At 36.6% G+C, this 27,961-nt stretch overlaps 1 protein-coding gene across 1 annotated transcript; it reads left to right on the forward strand.

The window, feature by feature from the left end:
* Positions 1-7,341: 7,341 nt before the first annotated feature.
* LOC115445833 (neurogenic protein mastermind) lies at positions 7,342-27,954 on the forward strand (the record flags this gene model as incomplete). The annotated part of the gene is given in 9 exon segments (XM_037445205.1): positions 7,342-7,555; positions 10,988-11,447; positions 11,450-11,727; positions 19,571-19,697; positions 23,614-23,739; positions 23,947-24,261; positions 24,697-24,808; positions 24,898-24,970; positions 25,061-27,954. Coding segments are annotated over 9 exon segments (2,074 nt in total), but the record flags the coding sequence as incomplete, so codon positions are not given.
* Between the last annotated feature and the right edge of the window lie 7 nt (positions 27,955-27,961).

Raw genomic sequence — 27,961 nt, forward strand, 5'->3', positions numbered from 1 at the left:
GAATTCGCAATTTTAAACTTATTGAACGAATCGACTTAAATACAGTAGCTTATTTAGTTTCTACTATAAATGGTATCGTATACGTTCAATATGTATGTGTGTGTGATGAGGTTAGTGCATCGCGGTTTGCACTGAGCGAAATTATGTCTGAGTCTCGGTGTATATAGGTGTATCGGTGTATGGCTAACGGTACTAAATAGCCAGTAGACTGCGCATAAACTCAGGCGAGGATTTTATTTACATTGCGACTTATGTACTAACTGCAACGTTATACAAAAATACAATTTATTAAGTCTGAAATAAAACTTATTATTGTATAGTACAACACGCGCTACTTTTACATTTTAAGTAGTTCAAAATTTTGTTGATGTATTTATAAAAGGGAATCTCTGCCCCAAAGAAATGTCAAAACTTGTAACACGAAGTCAATAATTATTAACATTATTACTAGCTTTACTGGCTTAATAAAATACGATTAGTGCATACAAAGGAGAATAGACAAAGATGAGACTCATAACATTAATCTATTTTCATAAACAAGAGTTTATGACTATGACAATGACGCCAATAAATCTGTATTTAAGTAATTGGGTGTTCGTAGTGACAATATGTATTAGCGCGAGCATTTAGCGATCGATATTGGCAGTGAGTGGAGCGGCCGCGCCGTAAGGCGAGGGACGATCCCCGTGTTAATGGGATCATTTGTAGGGATACACCCTGATGCCGCCAAGACGCCTTCTAAACGCTTAGCAACTTGTTCATGCTCTACTGTATGTATAAAACCGAATCAATATATCCGAAAACCGACATTAATTAATTTAATTGATTTATATTTTGATCCCGTTTGCTAACTAAAACTCTACGTACTAGACAAGTTACGATTAAAATCATAAAGACGCAATTCACATTCACTCTGCCAACGTAGACCCTTTTACGGAAATATAACATCCCACTTTAAAACAAGAAATCTAATCTATGTAACAGTGAAAGTCCGTTGAAGTAGGTCCATCCGTTGTCACGTGACAGTATCACTAACTGATAAAACACACGAATTGCTATACATATTTGCTGATGGGAAACGTTAGATGCATTACATGTGAAATAAATTTGTATAATGTGTTTTAATCTGGATTAAAATAAATTATATTAATTATAAATATGAGCAATTAAAGCCTCGAAGGTTCTTGATTTCGAGAAGCAGATTTATAGTGTGACTAATGAATGAGAGCAGGCATCATATTATAAATGTTGTGTGCAGGGGTAAAGCGGTGTCAGTGACATAGCGTGACATACACTCGGAACTTATCGAAGACGTTGTTTGCGTAGCGCGACAATCGTGGCGGCTGGTCAATGAACTAAACAAAACACCTACGAGCTTACACAGTGTTGCGCGGCGACCGGCGACGTGTGCGACAGCCGCAAGTGCACCAGTCGGCGGCCGCTACACTGCATGCTTATTGTTCGCGGCTTACACAACACACTAATTTATCACCGAGTCATTGAGAATCTAGATCCATTTAGGAAAGCTAGTTGTTTGACACTACTTAAACGATTTTATTGCTTATTAATGAATCTATAGACAGTTTAGTTTACTTATTAATAACTAACTATCCCACCGCTTTCGTTATGATTTATCGGAACCCAGAAAAAAATGCAAAAAAATTATAAACTTCATTTGAACAATGTTTTAATGTGGAAAAAACGTTGACTCCTTACGATTTTAAGACTCACTCACTGTGATAGGTCAGCTAGTAAGCTGTGCACACCTGAGTGGGTTTAGATCTATCTCAGCCTATCTCGTATCCTCACTATGTCATAAAAGACTCGTGACGCGTGTGGCCTGTCTCCTCCGTGTGGCCATCTGTCACTGACTTACCCTATATGTTACACAGAACAAAGATTAATATTTTTCCGTCAAAATCATTCATTGGATTAGGTTTCTAATCCAATGAATGATTTTGGCGCGATAGTTGGTTGTTTTATTACGATCTGTTATTTCTCTAACAGTAAATAAATTTAAGTTTTGATTATAATATTATATATAGATAGATTTTTAGCGTGGAAAATTTGAAAGGATTCGGTTTTAACAGCAATGGCGAATACATCACTTACCTTCGATTTCGCGACGATATTGTTCTCTCGTCAAAATCGATGGAAGGCCTTAGCACTATGATCAAAGATCTCAACCGAGTTTCCCAATGAGTTAGCATTAAAATTTGAAATGAAAATGGACGAGACCAAAATCATGTGTTCATGTTATGTATGTGCCATAGACTTTTAGGAACTCTCAACTCAACTCTCGTAGGTGTCGACGAATATGTCTATCTCAGTCAAGTACTCAAGCTAGGCAATCTAATTTTGAGAGAGAGGTCAATCGTCGAATCCAGCTTGATTGGACAACGTTCAGAAAACTAGGCAAGATCTTTTCGCCCAAAATACCTTAGTGACTGAAGAAAAAAAAATTTAATCAATTTATATTACTGGTGATGACATACGGTTCTGAGACGTGGCCTTTGATAAAGGGCCGCCTAATACGACTCACAGTTACTCAGAGAGATATAGAAAAGGCTATGCTCCGTGTTTCTACGCGAACAAATAAAAATGAGGAGATCCATAGAAGACCGAAAGTAGCCGATGTAGTTCAACAGATTAACAAACTATAGTGGCAGTGGGCAAGGCATATGCTCGTAGAACTGACAACAGATGGGGCAGAAAAGTTCTTGAGTAAAGCCCACGTACTGCCAACAGCATCGTTAAAAGTCCTGCTACAATGTCAACAAAAGGTAGAGAGAGTGGAAGTAAAGGTCGCAGGAACAATTTGGTGTGATAATCTTTAAGAAAGGCCTTTGATCAGTAGTGGACTTACAAAAGCTAAAGAAGAATACTTGCGAGTAGAATAAGTCGATCAAGTTTGAGCATGGGACGAATTTTCAATTGTTATATTATGTGTTTAATTTTTTTTCCTTGCTTCGAAATCATTTCATCAACATTTTATACAGTTGAAAATTCGACGAAGAAAATTGTACACAGCAATACACCAATATGGAAATCTTCTCTAAATCGCTAGCTTCTTTATCTGTTACGTATTTACTATCTATGTAGTCGTAAACTATTTAAAATGGTGGTTCTTATACTTAAGTATAAATCAATCGTAAGCAAGATTTAGCCCGAGGTTACATGTCCGCTAATTTATGTAACCATTTTGTGAACATTTTTAACTCGCTTTGTGCTCATTGCTCAACCTACCTTCTATCTACCTTTATAAGAGTTGTAATTATTATTTGCTCATACAATATCCTATTAAAATAGGAAAAAAAACTTAAATACTAGGAGGAAAATCAATATCTGTTGTGTTTTTATTATTATAGAACTTATCAGTTAGCAAATCGAGATAATTTTATTTACGAATGTAGAAGATAACGCGTCGCATTTCATGACGTCTCGTCACATTGTCCCATCATAATCGCACCGATATCTATAGCCGTATATTTAGTAAGTTACTGACTATTCTATTTTGAATGTCGTCATAATATACATTACGAAGACCCTGTATACGAGAGTACGGCTGGGCGTCGCAGTCTATTTTGTCGCCAAGCAGCACTAATTATTATACAATGTACAAGAACTGTTGCGTTCTGTTTAGAAGAATATTGTAGCCAGTATAATTATTATAGGACTTAACATGTCATGGTTTGGACAATGAACGCAGTGCAGTTTTACATTGCATTATGACTCAAAGATCGCATAATTTATGGGCAGTATTGATGCTTACTACCAAGTCCTCAGGCTACATGAAAAAATAGCAATGTTTCGATTTTGAAAAAAAAAAATACTAGATACTCAAAACAATTAAAAATGTAACAAGTATAAACGTAAAAAGTTATAAATATTATATTATTTCGAACTTTGAATTTAAAAAACTAAGATATCTATAAACTGATAAAGTTTTTTTAAATAGCAGTTTGTTAAACTAGTATTTGACATCAAACAGAAGCGTGCAGTTCGGCGCACGTGAAAGAAGTGAAACTTCTTAGGTAATTTTCCTATTTTACCTTCCTATTCCTATTTTCTTTCACTCATCTGCCCTCCACTTCCGCATGCGGTGCATGACGTAAGCGTATAACATCCTGTCTATATTTCAGCACCATGTAAAACACTGGTAAACCTAGTACTATAGGCTGCATATAAAAAATAAGGTTTATTAAAAAATACAGTAATGTCGTTTAAAAGGTCTAATAGACTTAAAGAACCATAAGTCTAGAACTATACAAAAATAAGAAATCTAAAATCATCTAAATAGAAACTAGTGATGTGACTCAAGTAAGATTTTATGACTCGAGTCACTTGAATAAACTTACACTGTTTACACTGTACACACCTTGCAACTCAAGTAAGATTTATTTAAGCACTTTCAATACCTTTATTAAATTACAAATATGCGGTAAACGAAATAAAATATTATTTACTGTTCACTTCGACACAACCAATTCTTTTATACTACATAACTTGACAATGTCATAAAAATGCTAAATTCTCTACAATGACGTTCGCGTCGTAGACAGCTACTAGTAAATTAGTGACGTCCAGCCTTTACTGAGGCTAGTCGGTTCACCGAGTTGACGCGGCAACTTGAGTCAATATTTTTTTTCACTCTATTATGATTTTGATAAACGTGTAGTCACTCGAGTAAAAACAGCCCTCGAGTCCTATCACTGATAGAAACTGTTCATATCAGCATGTTTGCTTTATTTTAGGTATTTAACTGAACAAAAAGCCATTGTCTATATCGACCTAGTTAGATTGTAGTCCCATAAACAATTTAAATACAATACGTACGAATCAAATGATTGGTCGCCAGTTGGCAGTGCAGTGTCATTGGAAACACGAGTTCTTTCTTACATGATAAAGATGTGAAAACTTGTTAAATCCATCAGCCCATTTTATAAATGAAAATGCTTATGCATTGTAGAGGTTATATTATAATCATTGCTAATGCTTTGTATATTATATGTATGGACCACCCGGTTGGTAACAGCACAGTCGCGCCGAATTAGAAAAGAATGTGGCGTCGATGTTTTTTGTATGCACATATTTATATATTCGTATGGCCAACATACCTAAATGATATCGAAACGTCGTGTATCGTGCCTCATTACTGACTAGTTATGCAATACTGGCACATCCATGCCATTATATAACAATTTGCAAGCTAAGTAGGTTTGTTACTTGCTGGTGCTATTGTTGTAAGGAAATGAACTGGTTATACGAGCGTAGACGTAACCATTTTTCTTTATAATGTAGACAATTACAAAATTTAAAGTTCGGTATGTATTTACACATGCAGGGCTCGAGCATGAACTTGTGTCTTCGGTCATTATGATTTGACAGTTAAATAAGGGTAAATGCATATACGCGCATGGAACCCTATTCCAGATTGGGGCCGTATCACGTTGCTGCGGGCATATAGCTTCGACAGCGCTTTTGGATTTTTGACAGCTCGCGAACAGACTGTGCTGGAGGGATATTTGCATGTAGCTCGCACTACCGCATTCTTAAACTTTAATTATAATAAATAACAAACATTTTTATTCAATCCACCAAGACCCGCAGTTTTAGCAATTCTGTATACTATTATGTAACCCCTGACGCAAGAAGAAGGATGTTATAAGTTTATGGTATGCGTGCCTGTGTATTTGTATGTCTATCTATGGGATCGTAACTCCCAAACGAATGGACCGATTTTAATGTTTTCTTTTTTGTTTGAAAGCTGATTAAATAGGTTTTAGGAAAAAATTATAAATATTAATTCAGCCGTTTAAAGATCATCAGCTCATTTCCTACTTTCACAGATTCGAATGAAATTTAGAGTACTGTTACATCGGTGGTATCTCCATAAAATGGCAACCTTGAGCTGAAGCAAGCTTGCAGCAGCAAGTTGTGTGCAGAATACAAAACTCTTCAGCATCTTACAACAGATATAGCGTGTATGGATATATAGGAATAGTTTCAATTAGTAGAAGTTAGATAGATGATGATCGAGGCCCTTGGCGAAACAAAAATAGTTATTTAAAAAGATTGAAATATAAGTAAAATATAAATATTTATATTTAATTACATTACACAACAAAAATCTCAAAAAAGTAAAAATAATGTGTGTTTGTCCTTTAAAATTTATTATAAGTATCTAATAATATTTCGACACTAGCGCGCCTCGCGTCGGGGGACCGAACCTCTGACTGGAGCGATGAAAATACTTCTTTCTTTAGCGCATTACTTCTTGAAGGACTTTTGCATCGGGGTGTAATTTACAATGTTGTAGGTGGGTACTTTGAGACAGATTTAACACAATTGATATTATACAAATCACTACGTCGTCACTCGCCCTTGATTTGTTTTGTCGTTAAGAGTTCTCTCTGTTGTCGTGTACGAATTAAGACTGAGTTGCTCGCCAACAACGACAAATGTATAATATACCTCTGCTTGCTACAGTGTAGACTATTCTAGAAACATCTAGCACAGTCTATCCTTTTAGTGAATTTTGGTTCGTTCGCTGTGAAATATTCTCGAAGATCTTTTTTTCATTCACGTGTAATTCTGTTACTAAAACTAAGAAGCCATAGCAGAAAAATCTGATATTGTGTGAGTCCGTTTGGTAGAAATATTAAATATAATATAGTATATTGCCTTAAATCTGATTTTCCGAAAGTCCAATGGAAACTGAAAGTATGATAATGAAAATCTGACTTCTAAAATATAAATGGGTTGGCATATGCTGGCTGGATAACAACCCCGAAATAAATAAAGATAAAAAAAAATCGAATTATATCTCGTGTGTTGTGTATAATTTCTTGTTTTATTTCACCTTGTCAACATACAGACATAGGTTAAGTTTTTGTTATTATAATCATCGTCGAAAAAAATTATTGTTTACAATTACATATTACAACAAAATGTTATTGTAATCTCAATTACATTTTCTAATCATAATCGTTAATTTGTAATCCAATTCCTGTATTCCCGAAGCTGGTACATACTGTTTCCGTTATACCGTCGTTCATATTATAGGCTGAACCTAAACTTCATAAATAAATAAAACTGTTACTTAAATGATTTTTACTAAACCGCTATATTGCCGACATTAGCATTTGCTCAAGGTGACTGACTGCGTTCTGAGTTGCGGCTGACTGAGCATCAGGAGAAATAATAATATTGTTCGTTATCGACCACTGTGTCCCTTTAGAAAACGTATTTATGATACTCTGTGTGAAATATATAGATAAAAAGAGGTGCCTTACTTTGATGCGAAGAAAAGTTACTTACATTCAGACGCATTTGTTTCAGACGGCGCATAGAGACATATCGAAGAAGGCAGTCGGAATGCGTGCCAAGATTCGATCAATCTTTCAGTGGTGCTTGCGAACAGCAAAACCTGGAGACGAGTGCACTTCAGAAGCGGTTTCTCGAAGGGAAAGGGAAGCGACAGGCGAAGAAGAGCGAACGCAAACCGGACCTGCCGGCGATATTCAGCAACTTGCATAGCAGCGTTGTTCATGTGGTAAGAAATATAGAGAACTCAGTTTAGCGACTTCAGACGACAGTTTCTTGGAATAAGTTTTGAAAGAAATAAATTATTTATAGTGTAATGTTATGTAAGGACGGCGAATCTTTCCAATACTCAATCTTTATAGTTTATCCACATATTACCTTGAATTAAGTTCACATATTACTAGGATTTCGTTTTTAATATTTTTGGGAATTTGAAGCGTTTGTTCACGAATATATAATAATAATAATAATATCAGCCCTGTATTATATACTTGCCCACTGCTGAGCACGGGCCTCCTCTACTACTGAGAGGGATTAGGCCTTAGTCCACCACGCTGACCTAGTGCGGATTGGTAGACTTCACACACCTTCGAATTTCCTACAGAGAACTTCTCAGATGTGCAGGTTTCCTCATGATGTTTTCCTTCACAGTTAAAGCGAACGATAAATTCACAAAGAATACACACATGATTTTAGAAAAGTCAGAGGTGTGTGCCCTTGGGATTTGAACCTGCGGACATTCGTCTCGGTAGTCCGTTCCACACCCAACTAGGCTATCGTCGCTTCTATTACTAACTAGGCTATTCGTTCACGAATATGCTCACGTGAAATTCCAGGATAGGTAAAATATAAATAAATCTCATTTAACACGTCTGTGGTATGCTTTTTTAATTCCTTGCCTTTTCGATTTGCCACAAATAATTTTAACATCGATTTCGACCCCCACATCTAAAAGCTTGTGGTTAATGGTCTTGCCAGCGACTTTTCGCCAAGAGTAGCAAGCATTGTAATTTGAAGCGTATCAACCTCTATTATATTCTTTAATGAGTTCGTCTTTCCAACCTTGTTTACCAGTCTACGAGGTTCATTTGCAGACAAAATTTACAGACCCTGAGTGATTGTAAATTTCGTACTGATTTGATTCCACCAACTCAGAACTTACAAGTACCGATATATAAGGTAAAAGACAATTGATTAAAGTTTTAGTTAAGGTAATTAAAAATGAAGGATTCATGGATATGCAACGAAATTAATCAAGGACAGTACAAAGACTTATGTTACTTTCATTTTCGCACAACAATTTAGACAATGTTTGTTCTTTTATATGATGACTTTACACATGTTTGTTGACTTGTAATAGAGCATTAGACTAATGCCCTAGAGAGCGGTACTTCGATAGTAATGAGTTGTTGTTTACTGATACAGCGCTTAGATAGCTATTGTGTAGGTTATCTCACCTATTAGCCTTGAGAGTTGTAAGAAACTTCCTGGTCGGTGTTTTGCATGACGTGCTCGGCTATTTTGCGTGTTTGTACTGATATCGGGTAAATAACTATCAAGGATTGTCACATACGGTTTCAGTAAAATGCGATGACACCGCTGAATGCGCCGATGCGCTCAAAGTGCATTATAAACCTGAATAATTAATTGCGCCGGTAATACAACGTGATGTGATGGGGAGATAATTAATATAGCGGCACGTGCTGGCCGCAGCGGCGTGTACTCGCACCGGATGTAACTGGACGTCAATTGACTTGACCCTCTGGCATTACATCCCGTCCCTCAACGCTCCACACTTACGCAGCACGCGACACATAACAACTCTAACGCTATTGTACTAAACTAATTGTTTTTTTTTGTCTTAATTACGTTGTTGTCCTTGGAATCCATTGTAATGAGATAAAAAAATTAAACATAAACATTCAAATTAGAATCCATGAAAAACATAAGATTCTTGTTTAAAATTCTAGTCTGAATGTACAGTGGTATTCAGGCTATAGCCGTGGTCGCATGTATAACATCGATATTTTTGTAAGTTGGCACCTAAAGAGCTAATTAGATTCATAAACTCTTCCGACTATAGATAGTCTGATAAAAATGTATTTGAGATTTCAAACTGTAATTGCAAAGAGAAACTTCAGCGCGTAGAAAAAACTGTTTGCTATTTAGTTGCTAATATGGCAGTTCCAAGGTCTCGGCGTAGTTTTTATTGCGTGGGTCAGTCGCAGCTTCCCCGCAAGGTATCTCCTTTTACTCGCTTCTAACCATGCCTACGTAGGTACAGTAGGGCGGTGTGCGGTTGTGCAAACTGGGCGAGTTTCACAACAAACGCCTCGCATTGTCTCGCGCCGCTCACCGCGACGACCTCCGTGCGCCTGCGCCGCCGCTGCCGCTGTTTTCTAATTCATTTTTATATTGTTACAAAAATCCCTTAGCATTAATCTCAGTTATGTCTATCCCTAGATTGTTTCATGCATTATCTAAACCCATATGTAGAACAAAAAAGTTTATTCTCCGTTGATTCTGAATTTGACGTATTAGGTTAGAAGTTTTATATTAAAAGGATAGAAAAAAAAAGGTTATGTGCACAATTTTTGCGATATAGGTATGTAAATATTTGTATGTATATGTATGTATTTGTAAAGTTGATGGCCTCCAAAGCTGGAAGCGAAAAAACATCTGATTTTAATTTAAGTAACTGGTCTTAAGAATTTGTTGAATATATAGCAAAAATTAACGTAGCTATTGCACGTGATAACTGACACGTGTCGTAATGTCTCGCATGTCATCCTTCAGGTACACTTCTGCCACGGTATACCAAGCTTATTTCCATCCTATAGTGATATAGCCTATAGTGATGTTTGGCATAAACTCTTATCCTGGGCAAGAGGCGTGATTATTTTTTATTGCTTTCAATGATGAGACGAACTTGCTATTCGCCTGTTGGTAAGCCCAACGATCGCCCATAAACAGTAGAAACACCGTCCAACACCTTGAATTACACAGTATTGTTTGGTATTTCACCGCGCTCGCCATCCTGAGACATGAGATTTTGTCTTATTACGTACAATAGTTACATTGGCTACAATGTTTTTTAAGAGGTAAAATAAAATTGAATGACGTAATCTTCAGTTCAGTGATCAACCTAGGAGTTCCTCGCGTCGTTATATCGTAAGTATAACGCGCTACCATAATACCAGTGATCCATTTTAAATATTGTTATCCCGAATTAGAATTTGTACTAAATAAGTACGTTGATGTCCACAGTAGAAAATGTTATACCAGTGCTCGTATATCGCTCTCAGGTGCCAAAAAACCGTCGTTATTACAGATCGATCCGTGAATCAGACATGTTTTGTTTTAAACGGTCAGTGACATATTTTAATACTAAATATTATGTATGTTACTGAACATTGCGGTATTTTAAGTATGACATATTATCTGCACAACGACGAAAGTTAAATTACGAAAGTGACCCTTTAAATACTACGACACTCTGTCTCTTTGTTTATGAAGACGATTAAAACCTGTTTTGACAAGCTAGTTTAATTAGCTACTTTCCATTTATATTCATAGTTCATTAATATGTCAGTTTTTAGCAGATTTTATTTGCCACCGACAGCCTTCTTATCACAAAAATAATATAATATTTTTGTTTTAGCAACAAAAGTTTGGGTGTGGTGATTACGAACCTCCGGCTAAGCTGCAATGTGGAGGTGGTGGAGGAGGTGTCACCGGCGAGGCTCTCACCAAGTTCTCTGTGGAGATCGTCCAGCAGTTGGAGTTTACCACCTCGGCGGCGGACTCGCAACCGCAGCAAATATCAACTAACGTCACCGTGAAAGCGTTGACTAATGCTGTCAAAACATCGAGCTCGCCACCCCCACAACAACCGCCACCGCGTGTACCCACTCCCCTGGATTGTGAGCGAGAATGCAAGGCTGAATGCAAATCGGAAGTTGCAGATGATGAGTTTGTAGGTCTTGACGAGTGCGCAGCGGCATTAGAACGTGATGCTGCATCGGCTTTTCCGGGGCTAGCGGAACTCATTGGAGAAGACGATGGCGATGATGCCTTCGAAGATCTCATCACGGAAATATCCGAATATCCAGAGTTCATGAAAACTTCGATTTAGATGGTGGAAAACTAAACGGTGGTGGCCTAGGCCTAGAGCCTTCCGAAGGTGAGCCTCCTTCGAGGCCTTACGGTGGAGGAGAGATGTCGCCGGCGGCACAAACTCTGAAGCACATGGCGGAGCAGCATCAACAGGCGGCGGGCGGGGACTGGGCTCGGTACCGCGGGTACGGCTACCGGCCGCGGCCTGCGCCGCCTCCCATCGAACACCTGCACATGACGCAGCAGCAACAACTGCATCTCACACAGCCACATCACAACCTACAGGTGCGTGCTTTATTTCATAGCCTTAAACCATTACCCATTTACGAAGCTCTCACCAACTAAGGCACACACGTACAATGTACATAGTTCATTCTAAATTTACCTATAGGTATAATACTAGGTACGTGTACTCTATGTTCACTTTATTAGCATGCCGAAATTATTACACTGAATTAACATAGAAATGTATCTTTGAACGCCGCCGCAAGTGACAAAGTAAAGTTTGCCTAAGCGTGGTTTCGCGCCAAATTTCCCATAAGTTGACGTTACTCGCCTGAAATATTACGATACTTTGCAATATTCTTGTTTGATTACATAAACAAACGCAGTGTTAATTGGCTCATAATTATTGGAAATACTTTATTGTTGGGCAATTCATGACGTAAAGGGACATAAAAAACATGGAGTCTGGGGTAGTATCGACCGGGGCCGGCGTGCGCGCTGCCTCTCCACTTACCGCGTTTAGTTCCGAGCAGAATGTGATGCCTAGTATGGTCATGTATTACTCCCATGTTATTACGTCGTAACAACACTTTAGCACAGCTTCTAAAATTACACAACTTTAATTTCGTACTTCATCATTACTTATAATTCAACAACTTGTATCATTGTAGAGTGCATAAACCATGCTTCTATATAAAATATAAATAGTTATATAATATTACTTTATGAAAATATTTAACTTAGTTATGAACTATGCGGTAGCGTGTAGTATGTATATTGAAGTTGATTTAATAAATGACAGTAAACTTAAAAATCATTAAATTACTTTGTTAAGTAAACTGTGCAGTAAGATTCATGTAGGTATGTAATTTTTTATAATTTGTGCACAAAGTACCTAATATAGTATACGTTTTATGGAATACATCGTGTATTGCGAATAAACAGATGTATTGAAAGCCACATGTTAGACCTTATTAAAACTGTGCCTTGTAAACAAGCTTCAATGGACGTCGTACGTACATATGGCACGGCGTCATACAAATTACGTGCAAGTTGATCCGAATATACACACAACACATAACATAGATGTTGACTCGTTGTCCCTACGTGCTGTTATTCACTCGCTTATTGTTAAATCACATTTTATCCGGTAACACTTCTCACTAATAACATGAATCAGGTAGTTGTATTAACATTCGTTGGAATAATCTTTATATACTGTTTCCTTAACAGTAATGTGTAATGCAAATTTTAAAGATTTGATATTCATATTATAATTATTAATAATATCAACCCTGTATTATATACTTGCCCACTGCTGAGCACGGGCCTCCTCTACTACTGAGAGGGATTAGGCCTTAGTCCACCACGCTGGCCTAGTGCGGATTGGTAGACTTCACACACCTTCGAAATTCTTATAGAGAACTTCTCGGATGTGCAGCTTTCCTCACGATGTTTTCCTTCACCGTTAAAGCGAACGATAAATTCACAAAGAATACACACATGATTTTTTAGAAAAGTCAGAGGTGTGTGCCCTTGGGATTTGAACCTGCGGACATTCGTCTCGGCAGTCCGTTCCACACCCAACTAGGCTATCGCCGCTTAATTATTAAAATATTATATTAAGCCATTTATAGGATAGTGAAAATCAAGTGTCAAGTGTTACGTTGGTGGTATTTGTGATAATTTAATACCATTCCCTCTATGTTTGGCGAACATCACTGGCAATAGGGGTAATAAATTTACAAACATTAAAATGTTACGGCTAAAAAGGTTAGGTCATTAAGTACGCCAACTTTGCCCGATAGGTAACTTTGTCCAAAAGCAATTCAATGTAAACTTAGTTGTATTCCTCCATATTTACTGCAATGTAGTTGTAAACTATGTTTTTTTTTTATATAAATATAACTGTGTAATGTCAGTTCTTAATTGTTTCTAAATGTGATTACCTTGTTACAACTTATTAAGTTAGGCGTGTATATTTTATAGTCGGGTGTCGAAAATAAAGTATATTTTGTGGATGGTTCATGTCGGAAATGTAGAGCCATTTTAAATATAATTGTCATATTTTAATGTTCTGTTTGAAGAATATTTTGATAACAGATTAAATATCAAGGGCGTCAATAAACAAAGGTACCGTTTTATTGCTGCAGTGGTATAAGTACCACTGCAATATTATAATATTTAGGGTCAAACCAGTGTGGTCTGGGTTTGATCCTAATGTCGGGTAAATAAGACGACCAAGCTCCTTAAATAAAGATTTAAAAAAAAATGAAGAATTGCACTGACAAAAATAAACGCACTCAATATGTATGGTGCATACTTTTCCTATACACGTAATGTGCTAAAATATGGAAGGATGAAGAGAGCGCATATTGATGAAAAGGTACTTCATTAAGTTTTGACAGCGTTCTCATTCATAGACCTGAAAAATTTGGTATTAATCTTTTAAAGATTTGCAATTAATAGTTTTAATTTTTATCGTAATATTTTATGACTCTACATGCAAGATTTAATACGAGTGGTCACTGAATTTCATTTGTAATATTAGTGGAATGATGGCATTTACGTACATACCTATGCTCCATTAACAATTAACACAGATAAAAAAGCGATGCTCCGGGCGCGATTGCTTCCTGTGCGGGGCGCAGGCGGTGCAGACGGCCCATGTGTCCCTCAGTCTTACACCTCCGTATCTCGACACTCCGCCAATGAAATGTAACAACACATGTTACTACTTGAACCATATGAATCATGAAGTCCACTTGTACAGCATTTTTGGTTTTATTTATTATAAATTCAAGTGTTTGTTTATAAATTCATAAACGTCCTTGATATTCGGCACAGCTCGGCAGTTGGAAATAAAAATGAAATGTTTATACGATTATGTAATATGAACAACTGGCGACTTTTGATAGATAACAAAGGCGTTAGGTAAATGTCGTTATAAGTTCTTAAAACAAAAATATTTTAAATTTAAAAGCACCGCTTTTATCTATAAGGGTTCTCTTAGTTGAATGAAATAACAAATGATTTTGCGCAATAACTCACTGACAACTTGTGTAACTAATTCAAGGTTTACACAATTTTTATGGTTATATTTATTTTTTAATTTTTCGAAGGCATTTATTGTTACATTATTGCACGCTTAGTACGCATTACTAACTTGGCAGCAATTATCACAATAAATCCAGATTTTTTATTACTAAAATCCGGCTTACGCCTAGATCTCAACACTAAGTATAATCTGAATTAAAGGTGCGTGGAACTTTGTGCCGTCTTATGACGTGAAAATAGGTTAGCGTATCCACTATATTAGATAAAACCAATTTTTAAACCCACCAAAAACTAGTGTTCTTTAACAATAGCGCAAGGCTCCTGCGTCGGAAGGGGCTAGGATTATAATTAAAAAATATTTTGACATAGCGACAAGCGAGTGAACACCCGTGAAAGCAGCCGTATGGAGCGGCATTGCCGTGAAGTTATGACTAAGCCCCTGAAATATAGATAAAAAAACTGTAGCGCAAAACTTTTAAAATTTAAATTGTAATAGGGGTCAAACTCTAAATCTCATCTGTTTCTGGACTGTCATTTGAAGTGAATTAGTTATTACGTATTCAACGATAATGAAATACAAAAACTTTGCCATTTCATATTGATGTTGCTAAAAATATTTGAGTGTGAATAATGCAGTGTCGATCTTCGGCAGGCTGTGTAGGTGGGTGTCATAGCGTAGGCGTGTAGATCGAGCTATTTCTGCCGTTACCAAAGACCGTTCCACCGTTTCCCGGCCGATTTTGTGACGTCATTCCTAACGGGATACTTACCTGGCCCTCATTTGATTAATTGAAATATTTGACGTAATTTCATTATTTCAATTATAATTAGCAATGGTTTACCATTAAAAATAAATCTATGAGCTCTTTTTTAAATATCATCGTTTGTCATAGTAATTATTTACACGATTTGTGAAAAGTCAATTTGCAAAACCCACTCGAATCGCATGTAGATTGCTTAAATGGATATAATATAATGCTCATGTATTGAAAAGTTCATTGTTGAATATCAATATTTTAATCCCGCTAAAAACATGGTTTTAATAACTCCAACATAGACGATATACAAAATTAGTCAATTCAATTTTAAATGAACAACCAGCAATATGTTAGTGAGTTTCGGCTCAATAAAATGGTTGGCGTTTTAATAAAGAAAGATAAATTTGTAACGATCTGTGTGCTAGCGTTCGAAAGTTATGGGCGGGACAAGTGGCGACTGGCGTGGCGACACGGTCGATTCGCCTACGAGCAACCCTTTACTGCAGAGTGCAGCAATTATGTACTTATGCATCTTTCTTATACAACCAGTGTGTGTGGTAAAATTTGGTCGATTAAAGATTATATTTGACTAAAATGAATACTCTCATTCATGTCCTAAATCAATAATGAATGCAAAATAATGATAATCAAAAACACTGAATAGCACTGATCGTGGTGACGGAATGTAATGAAGGTTGGTAACAGCGAACCATCGACAACACATGCAAAACCGAGGACCTACACAAAAATGTATTTAATTCTCTCGTTTGATAGTTTGAACTTAGAATGACGCTGGTGAGGCAAGAACGATGCCTAAACACTAGATACTAGTCAAGGCTGCAGAATGCAGATAAAACAGGAAACTTGCTACAAGCCCAATTAGAAGTGATTTGTGATACTGCTACTGAGTTCTGTTCTTTACCCCGTCATAGAGAACTGTTGGCCGGCGGACGTGGCCGTTGCTTTCGTGGAGAAGTAACACTGAAACTCCCTTACAATGGAAGTGTTCCTAAGCTTTAGCTTAGGAGATTAATCTCCTTTGAAAAGATGTAAATACACCTGCCGCGACCAAAATCAACTAGAAAAAAATATCTGCTCCGTTTTCCATGTTTATCGAAAGCAAGTTGTTAAGGCCTTTCACATTTCTTTTAAACAAATCAGTCCTATGACACTTTCAAATGCAGCCGTTCATCACTTTCTGATTTTGTAATTATATTCATCTTATACATTGTTGCATGTTAAAACTTATATTGCTTTTACTTGCTGCATTGATTTCTCAATGGTCACGTGACCATTGTTTGTAATTGGCATTCAGATGTCGAGATACAATATCAACATCGTGCAGCAGACACGCACAGAGCCAACCACTTTTACGAAGCGCCTACTGACTTTCAAACCACTAGTGCAGTTGTCTTGGTGCAAAATGTTCAGACACGCCCGTTTATACGAGTGTATCCTTGTTTAAATTGTACATATATTAATACCACATCCAAAACAGGTTGTTTAATTCACTGTAACTCATGATCACGTTTGTCTACCACAACAATCTACAATAAATGAGATTATAATCCTAAAATGCTCGGTCACAAAATGTGAGAGGTGATAAAGTACGGACGTGTGATACGTTTACACAAATGCTTGACATACGAGGCCTTGCATTGATATCAATATTCGAATCAGCTATGCGATTGGAATATGTTCCACACAATTTTATGTATAAAGTTTTTATATTGCGTCTCGTCAATTTAAACATTCTAGAAAAATCTTTTAGGATATTTGTGATATTATTCTCGACTATTCAGATTAGTATTTGTCTGTACCAATACCAATAAATCGTACAATTTTAAAAGGAGTGTAAAAATATGGGTTTATAGCAAAAGCTAAAAAAACATATTGATTATTTTACGTACACATCTTTACATTTACAACAAATGAATGTCGACTTGATTCAAATAACGGTAAAATTTCGTTCCATCTAACTGCCTAAGATTTATAAGCGAATGAGTCCAAACAGGATTGCTAGCTATTTAAGTTACCGAGATCCAGTTACTTTTCCCTTTCGCCATCATCAGGCCGAGGTCATGTCATCAAATTGTCCTAGCAAGAGTCAAGACAAGACCAAAACGAACCGTAGGTGACCTGCTTACATCTTTGTTTACTTCTTGAAGGTAGATTAGTTGAGAATTGAGTGTGATTTTTGCTGTCCAAAACATATTCGATTTTATGAAGTAATGCGATCGCTACATCGTTTTATAATACATCTATCATACATATGTATAATGTGTAAGATTAAAGCATTGTTGTGCCAGTATATTCGATTCATTTTGGTGCAGGTTTCATAAACCTAACAGCATATTATTATTGCGCCCTTTTTGATAAAAAGGCTCTGGTGACTCTAAAGACGATTTAAAGGGTGATAAGAGGTGCCGTTAGATCTCGTTCAACAATAGCAGGTATACGGCTTAACGGGTTAGCACGTTATTTAGGTCGCACAGCCTCATGGGAAACGAACAACTATTCATCGACGAGCTATGTTTGCAAAGAAAAACATCTTGGGGCGTTAAGTGATAATTAATTATGTTACACTAGAATATATTATGTATTATGTAATCAGTTTTAAGCTAGTACAGCGAAGTCGTACAATTAATGTTTGTTATTACTTTGTAATCTTGAGAAATCCTTTGAGGTTTAGGAGCCAATCATTACATATTATTGGCATAAGCAACAAGTACGATCATCGCACAGAGACAAAACGGCTTCTTCGGTTGCTATTGGTTCGCCTATGTGTAGTAGCATTCATCGGTTAGTGTAACGTGTGCATTACATTGATAGAGTGTAACAAAATCGCGGGTGTACGCAGACCGGTGCGTGGTCGTTTGTGTTCGGAACAGGTTTGTGTCGTCGAGTCGCCGACAGTCGCACCGGAGTGATGATGTGTTCACCTCGCCGCGGTCCGAATGGCATCTGTCACCTCTTTATGTCGTCACAAATACACCTAATGATCGATGGATGGCTACACCGCTAATCGATACTTCAATGTGTGTATTTCTGTTGGCTATAAAACCTCAATAAAATAATGCCGAATTGTCCCAGCTAATGCATTCATCGTTAGTGAATCTTCTCATTGGTTAGTAACCTGTTCGGTTGCTTTATATGCAAATATAAGTGGGTATGTGATAATTGCTTATCGGATTAACAATGACGAGTATTACGAGTCAAATGCCCATATTGAATCAATTGTAAAATTTTTAATACGCAATCAAACTAATCGTGGAATTGTAGTTTGTATTACGTTACGTAGTAGGTAGGTATATCGTAATGATATTATCAAAGATATATAAAAATGTACGTGTAAGCGGTTATATAACGCCGACAACATTTTTGTTTTACGTAATTCTGTTCTTGCTCGATATTCGTAACTGCTTTTAAAAATGTATAACGTCGCATCTGTATTATGTGTTCTTGTACGCAATTATACTTTTAAATTACGTACGTAATCAAATATTTTCCTATTATATAGAATAATATTACGTTACTTCTCGGCACTTGATAAATTTTATCTAGTATATGTTTTCCTAATTTTCATTTTGATCCTGTTTTCTTGCCATCATAAAGTTATTCTTAAATAGTCTTTCTTACAACATATTGTTCTTGTTGAAAAGGAGTCCGAGGGGCGCCCCAAAGAATATAATACATCATCTAAATGTTTGAGATTTTCGTTGACTTGAAATGGCGTCGCCTATAATATAAATTCATCATTTCAGAGTTAGTTATTAGCAAAATCAATGAATTTGTTTTATACTTAAATTAAATCAAATACGTAACTATTAGTATGATGAATTCCTGTTTTTGCCGGAACAACTGTTGTAACTGACATATTTTTTTTTTAAGTTTAGAATCAGCCTCTCACGCCGTCACGTCATTTCTAAAGTATGGTGTAATAATCGTGAATGTTTGTAAATAGTTTATAGTCGCCAATTCGCAACAATAAATGCCTTTTTCTATGTATGTGTTGTGGTCCAGTATAAATCGAAATAACACAATTTTTTGACCTTGATGTATTCTTCTGACCATATTAATGACAACAGGTGTCAGCGGCGCAGCACATGCAGGTGAGCGGGTCGGGGGGCGGCGGACATGTGTCGGTAGCGGCCCAGCAGGGCATGTACGCCAGTTTCCAGCACCAGGGCACGCCTTCTCCTCAGCATCACCAAGGTAATGTACCTACAATACATAAATTAAAAATAATCCTACAGATGACGACGTTAGTGTAAATATTGTGCCACAAGTTAGTATACACCAAGATACAAGAAATGTAAAATACTTACAAATTTTCATATCCAAGTAGGTGTGTCGATTGTTATATAATATTATGTACACCTGAATAAATTTTACATATTTTATTATATAAGTATTAGCTTTTGTTCGTGGCTTCACCGTCGTGAGAGATTTTTCGGGTATAAAAATAGCGCTATATATTTTCCCAGGACAGAAAGTATCCTATGTCTTTTCCAGGGTCTCAAACTGTCTTCATACCAAATTCAATCGAAATCTGTTAGGCAGTTTTTGAGTTTATCGTGCTCACACAAGCAGACAGGTGCAGCGGGGGACTTGAAATTTTTGCAACATTTTTCATTAATGCTCCGCTCCTATTGATGATAGCGCGAAGTTATATAGCCTATAGCCCACCTTGATAAATGGGCTATCCAACTCTAAAAGATTTTTTTAAATAACACCAGTAGTAGTTAGCGCGTTCAAACAAACAATCTTTTCAGCTTTATATAATAGTATAGGTAGATTTTATCTTTTAAAAACGTAGGACACGTTACTGACGGCATGGTCGTATTACCAGGCACGAAAATATTATATTTTTTTCTCTTATATTAAACAAAATTCGTAAGAACTTATTAATTTTCATCCATTGGAGTTTCTTTTTATGAGGCGTTAGTATAACACGGCAAAGTACTTGTTACTGAGTCAAACGATCCGATGCCACGATAATATACCTAATAATTTAAAACTTACCGTATTTTTACCTTATTGATTAAATAATGTTTACCTATTTAATGGAGCATTACTTCATCAAGGTGAAAACAAACGAATATTTTCTGCTATTAGAAGAAACAGGTTGGATTACTGATCACGTTTAACGATAGCCACGAATCTTAGCCATTTGTTAACTTGATTGAATGGCAAAGATCATGGCCAATTAATGTTTTTCCAGCGTAAGTGATGATTTTTACGATTTTTCTGTAAAACAATGAATAAGGCAAAACAAGTAAAATAAATACATTTAGTTTTTACTTGTCGTTTTGCAGCGCTTTTGTAGCTGGAATCCGTAGTTACCGGAACCGAAGCCCCCCTACGTTACGTTACGTCATTGGAATACAATTTCTAGTAAGCGTGTACTCTATACCTCCTGGTCGGTGCGCCCATGGGTTAGCTACCTGCCGACGTGATGTTTGTTTGTTCACATTATCTTTCAAAAGCAACATAACAACTAAGAAATGGCTTATGTTTTATTTTTAATATAACTTTCGCAGTGTGTAAATCCCTCACCTATACGAAACCAAAAATAACTTATTTTACGTAATAATCACTAATTATAAAGTTATTTTTAGTGAATGTGAAAACAAATGTGTCAAAGATATTTCAATACACGTGTATCGCTTTCTCAAACACATCGACTGCAGTCACGCTAATGATACGCCAAAATGATGATTCAATTCCGGCCGGTTATTTATAAACGATAACTCGTTGAATGGATTGATAAATCATTTCAATAAACACACTGATATAATTTAAAGCTAACAACCAGTTATCAAAGAATTCTAATACAATTATGTCTGATTATAATAATAATAAAAGAAATAAGCTTTGTTTATTTTCCATGCACATGCGCCGTGGATGAAATATTCACATTCATATGTACTAGTTAGGAGTAATAGAGGATACAGAGTCGGCGTTAGTTCAAAATAAAATTATTCCAATATCATCTTTGTACGGTTGCATTAAGTGATATGGCACGCGTTTAACATAAATTGGTTGTCGCTGTTGCTACAGTGTGTTTAGAGTGGATATGGGTAGGCGGGGAGCGCGGGGCCGTGCGGGCCGCGGCCGAGGTTGACGATCTGCGAGAATGCGCCAAGTCGCGCACCTCGGATGAGGATCACATTAGATTGACGTGTTTATTGCGCCTACTTACATCTCACTCGAGCTCCTTCCAACAATCACACACTGTGTTTACTAATAAAATATATTTTTGCATTGAATACATAACTTACCTACTTATATTTAAGGTTTTGAACATTGTTTTGATCCTATAGCATGTATGTATACAAATTGTACAATAAAATATGTAACCGACTTCAAAAACGACTATGAACTAAAAAAAAATTGCTATATACTGGTTACCAATTTTGGACTCGGTACCTAATTAAAATATCTAGGTAAGCCAGATAACTGAATTCTGAGGTGGCACTCATAAAAAAAACACGTCGCATTGAGAAGCTCCTCCTTTTTTTGTAGTCGGTTAAAATACCTGAAACTATGGATCACGATGACGGAAGTTTGTAGAGCCATCGCAAGAATTTTATTATATGGCCGGAAAAAATGGATATCTACATTTTAGAATTATTTAACATTAATTAAAGTAACACAATTGGATGTTGTTTTACTGGATTTCCAACAACTGCCTACGTATTATTATTGCAAACTGAACAGTATAGCGAATATCTACAGGTAAGTATTTAAGTATGTAAATACGCGAATTTTACAAAATTATTATAAGTAAGAAATTAATTTCATCGAGATATTTATATTTTATAATCCTGCAAATACTTAAAACTTAAAAAACGAAACTAGGTTATAAGCTATGCAAATTATGAATCAAATTAATATAAAAAACCAGTATAAAATACCATAGAGCATGCCAGTATCTCCGAAACTCTATTTAGACTACATATTTAATGATAATTTCCATGAAGCATCGGAATGTTTGCCGGCAAACATGACAGCTACATGACATTTACGTGTGTCACGGGAATATAACCTTATATACTACATAATAAGGTGACACGCGTAATGTCATGTAGCTGTCATGTTTGCCGGCAAACATTCCGATGTTAAGTGTAAGATAAATTTAGGGCTTAAAATTATGTTCTGTTATTTTGTGTTATTACAATGTAGTGTTAGAAAAAAAAACATACTGACTTTTTACATGGCCTTTAAAAACCGCGCTAAACGACATGCTTTCACTAGCAATCGATTTCGCACTGAAGATAATGTTAACTTTGCGCTATCAAGTATGTACTATTGGCACGCATGTGATATTTAATAAAATATTGTTTGTAAAAGTTATATTGTTAAATATTAATTTCCACGCTTGTAGTTTACGTGCGGTTTAGTTTTCTTTGTTCGGGTACCTACATATTAAATTCGTGTTTGCTGAGCGTCTAGGAATATAATACGTACATTCAATACTCACTAGTGACAATACGTACGTAATAGACGGTATCGCTAAATATATTATTTATATTAAAATAAATTAAAATTTTATATTTTTTTGGACGAAATAAGTATATAAAATTATTGATCAATATTGTTGTCTAATTTTATATTTCTCAGGACGGCTAGCGCAATACCATCAGAATTTTCTAAATTAAAGTTCTGAGTTGTATTAGTACTGTTTATGAGCCAGCTAGCCCTTGCCTTAACGTTGCATTATCTACCCGAAACTAAATCGGGACATTTTTTGGAAGAGTAAGGATCCATGAAATAAATCGAGGAGCATTATTTAGTGGGCCAACAAACATACCTGCGTAGTAGTCACCGTGTATTCAGGAGTATGTTTCCACTTTACTGACTACTCTCTAAACGTAATACTGGCACATTTTGGAAGTGAACCAGGGCGACTGGGACTGACGTCCTAAGTCGGTAGCATCAGAAAGTCTTTATTGCACGTGTCCCAACCGACATCTATATTATTATATGTCTTAAATTTCAAGTACATACCGTAAGTACGGAGTAGGTACACATGTGCTATTGTTTAGCATATTATCTTATCTAACCGTGATGTAATTTAAAGACGCACTTTTTTCGGTGGGATAAACCCGAGGTTACGTTGTTCCAGGGACCGGATGTGACACATATTCCGTATCGCAGTCGCAGAGCATCAACTTCTCGCAGGCGATGCGGGCGCGGCCCGCCGGCGCGCCGCAGCAGCAAGCGGCCGCCGCGCCGGGACAGCCACCGCTGGGTATGAATTAATTTTTATATTTCATTCAAATGTGATATCAATTTCTGGGTATAATGTGGATTTTGTCAATTCTAGATTACTTTTGTAACTATGATAACAAATTTCATTATAATTGGCCAAGATTGGATTTAAATGTCGCTGTTGTAGTTAAATAGGATAACACAAAAAATAAAAAAACGAATTTACACCAATAATCATAACTCATAGGAGTGGCAGCTGCAGGCATATCGCGCGAGCAGCAAGCAAAGATGCTGCAGCAACAACAGCAACAGATGCTGCGCGCACAGCAGCAACACTTGCGCCCGCCGCCGCCAGAGTACAAGGCGCGCTTCGTGGGCGCTTCGCCCGTACCCGGCGTGGGGAACGTGGGGGGCATGGGCCCCGGCGTCACAGCAAGGCGACCCCCCGCCGCGCAGCCACGGCCTTTCCCGCAACACGCCCGGCAATACTCACCGGAGTGGCGCCATGTTCTCATGCAGCAACAAGCTGCTTCTAGGCAGCAGTTCCCACATCATCATCAAGGTTGGAATTTTTACTTATATTTATCTTGGCATATTATATCACATTTATACACCGCTGTACATAGAATACACGGAACATAAGTGAAGCGTAGTGAGTAGCAGCTATTTAGTTAGTCAGTGACTATCTAAATTACCTATAGCATATGGATGCTTACGACATCGCGTCATAAATGAATTATTTTACATTTATCTTTATGTATCGCGTGTTTTTCAGTCATAGTAATGATGATATTTTATTTTTCTAAAATGGTAAAGGTACACTAAATCTGCTGGTGGTACGATTTATTCTGTATATGCTCGGTTAGGGACCATCGCCATATCCCAAGGGATATAAAAGTCAATGTTTACATTTTGATGCAGGTTGATGATGGATATTAATATAGGATCTGTATAGCTTGAATCAGGATGAGTCTATATACATTTCTTGATTGTGAAGGTTTTGGCATGACCACAATGGGCGGAGGCATGACACAGCAACAACAACAGCAAATGCAGTTGCAGCAAGTGCGACTTCAGCAACAGCATTTAATGCAGCATCAACAACAAAGGTAATTTATATTCAATTTATCTCACACACAATTTTTTCTGCGTTAGTATGTTCTTTTTGTTCAGAAGTTTAATATCTTTATATTTCAAGGTCATCGAATCAACAGACACCAATGTCACACCTAATTATGCAGCAAAATCAAATGATGAGTGTACAAGGACAAGTAAGTGTATAGCTTTGTTTACATTTAAGTTTTTCTTGTTTATGAACCTATATATACAGTAGGTAAACATGGTATGATATTATTTTTCAGATACCGAATATTCACATGAGTCAATCACAAAGCATGTCAATGCAGCCGGGTGGCATGGGTGGCATGGCCTCTCACCAAGGCAGCCCCATGCAGAACACTTCCATGCAAGGCCAGACCGGTCCCATACATGCCCAAAACAGTTCCATGCAAAATTCCATGATGTCGCAAAATGGGCCCATGCAGACACAGAACAGTAATGGGTCGCAACACTCGTTCCCGTCACTCCATAATCCGTCTTCCTTCGCGGGACAAACTGCAGACTTTAACCTGGACTTCCTCGACAACATGCCTTCCACGGACGCTAGCAACCTCACCGCGCAGGAGCTACTCAACTCCTTAGATAATTCATTTTTGAATGACATTCTTTAAAGTAGTCATAAATTTAACTTACCAGATGCGAATTTCTAATAACTATTTGTGCTTGTTAATTGACCTGTCGTGTAGTCAATTATACTTCTACGTGGGCAAAGGGTTGAAATTTGAATTTTCAACTGAAACAAACTTATGACCAATGTAAAATAACTATGACCAAAGTTTTCAAACAGAATTTAACAGGGCCAGTTTTTGGCTAGCGGCATAATTATAATTATATGCGTTAGTTACGGAATCCTTTTGAAGTCTCTTAATGTTTTGGACGACATTGTTTGTAGACTGTTTATTGTCAAAATATCCATTTCGTAGTGTTTATAGTTTTACTACTGTTAATTATTCTTTGTAAATATTTTAATATTTTTTTGTAATATGGTAGGATCAGTTAGAGTGAAATATCGAGTCTCGAGGATATCCATAAAGCTGACATTCTATTTTCTTCTATTATAACGTAATTTTTAATTTAGCTGAAAGTAGGCTAAAGTATATTTATTGCAGATTATATTGTAGCTAATATGATGTAATTGAAGAGAAGCACAAAAGACATTTCATATTTTTATTTACTCGTTAGTAAATTTATTTATGCAAACATTCAAATTGGGGCAATATGTTTTCGCATTTGTACAGTATTGAGTTTTGGTGTAGTAACTTATTTATTATCTTTACATACGTCAATCATCGCATGTTTTTCACGCAGATTTATTATTTTTATGTAATCCGTATAATCTAGTGGTTAACCGCATTAGTGTTTGGTGCATAACTCGACTGCTGATAGCCAATGCGCATACAATATGATCTTGTATGTATTTCGACATAAAAAAAACAATGTTATCGAGAGGTGGACTTCGAACTAAGTGGCTGAATAGAATCGTATTTCTCTAATCTGACCAGGGACATGACTATAATGTTGTGGGTCAGGGCAAATTTATTCGGATGGACCCTTTTTATGTGATGGAAATCCAGTTAACAGATATCTTCCCAGTGCCTGGACACGAGCGGGGGGAAGGAAGGTGGTTAGATTATTATAGCTGAGTGATCCGACACATGAATGAATAAACATCCGTCACCGTTTAGAATCTGTATGTCATAGAAAGTCGCTGTCACCCTGGGTCACCATTGGTTTATGCCATTTTTCTCGTCCTGCCACCTTATTGTTATGCCACTGAATCTGACGATGTCAATACTGCATAACAATTGTATTGAAAACTCCATGCCTACCTGCCTATATTCTTATATATCAATACAAGAAAGAAGAAAATTTGTACCTCTTTTTAAGCACTACGCGAATAGGAGTGGGAGATTTACCCCCTTATTCATAGACGTTTTTTATCGAACGACCAAGTAAAGCTGTGATAACAAGTCTGTTTCTCAATGTTGACGGCATGGCAGTCTTCTCAGTGCGTAGACATATGGCCGTTGTGATTGGCTAATATTGAGATACAACAATAATAGCCAATCACAACGGCCCTATGTCTATTTCTCAGTGCCGTTGGGCACTGAGAAACAAGCTTGTTATCACAGCTTTACTTCGTCCTTAGATAAAAAACGTTTATGAATAAGGGGGTTAGTGATTAATGTTCATATAGAGGAGTATGGAAAAATAAAATTTATAAAAATGACGCGTAATCAAATATATTAAATTCGACGGTCGAACCTCAAACCACTCATCTACTTCCTAAAGCGGTCGAGTTATGTGTCGATACACGTGGAATAACGTAAACTGGATTGATCTTTATGATCCGTTGCAAGTTATTTTCAACAGAACCAAATAGTGTTGCAGGCGAGGTTAAATGTCGGCCCAGTCAGCTCTTTCAGTGAGAGAGATGTTTGGTGTAAGAAAGTTTATTAGTGTAGATGTAGTACGGGAGCTACGAGTGACGCTGGTATCCGCCTGGGAATAATCCGATCTTTTTTATTTTATTGTAGTTCAACTGTGTTTTAAGTAGGGATATATTGAAATCATTCCTGTACCTAAGATAAATAGTAGATTATACTGTGATGTTGGTCTCAATGGTCAATAGGTAATATAGCATCAATTATATTATTATAAATAGATTGTCGTTATTGTTAAGGATCTCATTGTATCATTTTAGTTTGAGGGGATTCTGGAGTAAATAGGCTGTTGGTTTCATTTTAGTATGTTTTTACGAATATGTGATGTTAATTTCATTTGAGGAACACGTTTTTGACTTATGTATTTTAGGTATCGACCTATATATTTCCATATACACAAATTCGTACATAGTTCTTAAATTTGTAAATAATTTACAGAATAGTTGTTAAACAACTTTAAGGTGTTCTGGATAATTTTATTGTACTAATATGTAGTGAATCCGATGTGAACATAATGTAATATGTTTGTTTATACTTTACGAAAAGTTTTGCTCTCTTGTATGACACCTAAACAATTATTGTAAATGATAGGAACATTCCAGAACCATTGTTAACAATGTTTTAACTTTAGGACCAATTTTTGAATGTTCTTTTGAAAATAATATTGCATATTAAACATGGAGTTTAATTTCTTGGATC

Source organism: Manduca sexta, unplaced genomic scaffold (genome assembly GCF_014839805.1).
Source record: "Manduca sexta isolate Smith_Timp_Sample1 unplaced genomic scaffold, JHU_Msex_v1.0 HiC_scaffold_1325, whole genome shotgun sequence".
In the NCBI taxonomy this organism is placed as follows: Eukaryota; Metazoa; Arthropoda; class Insecta; order Lepidoptera; family Sphingidae; genus Manduca; species Manduca sexta.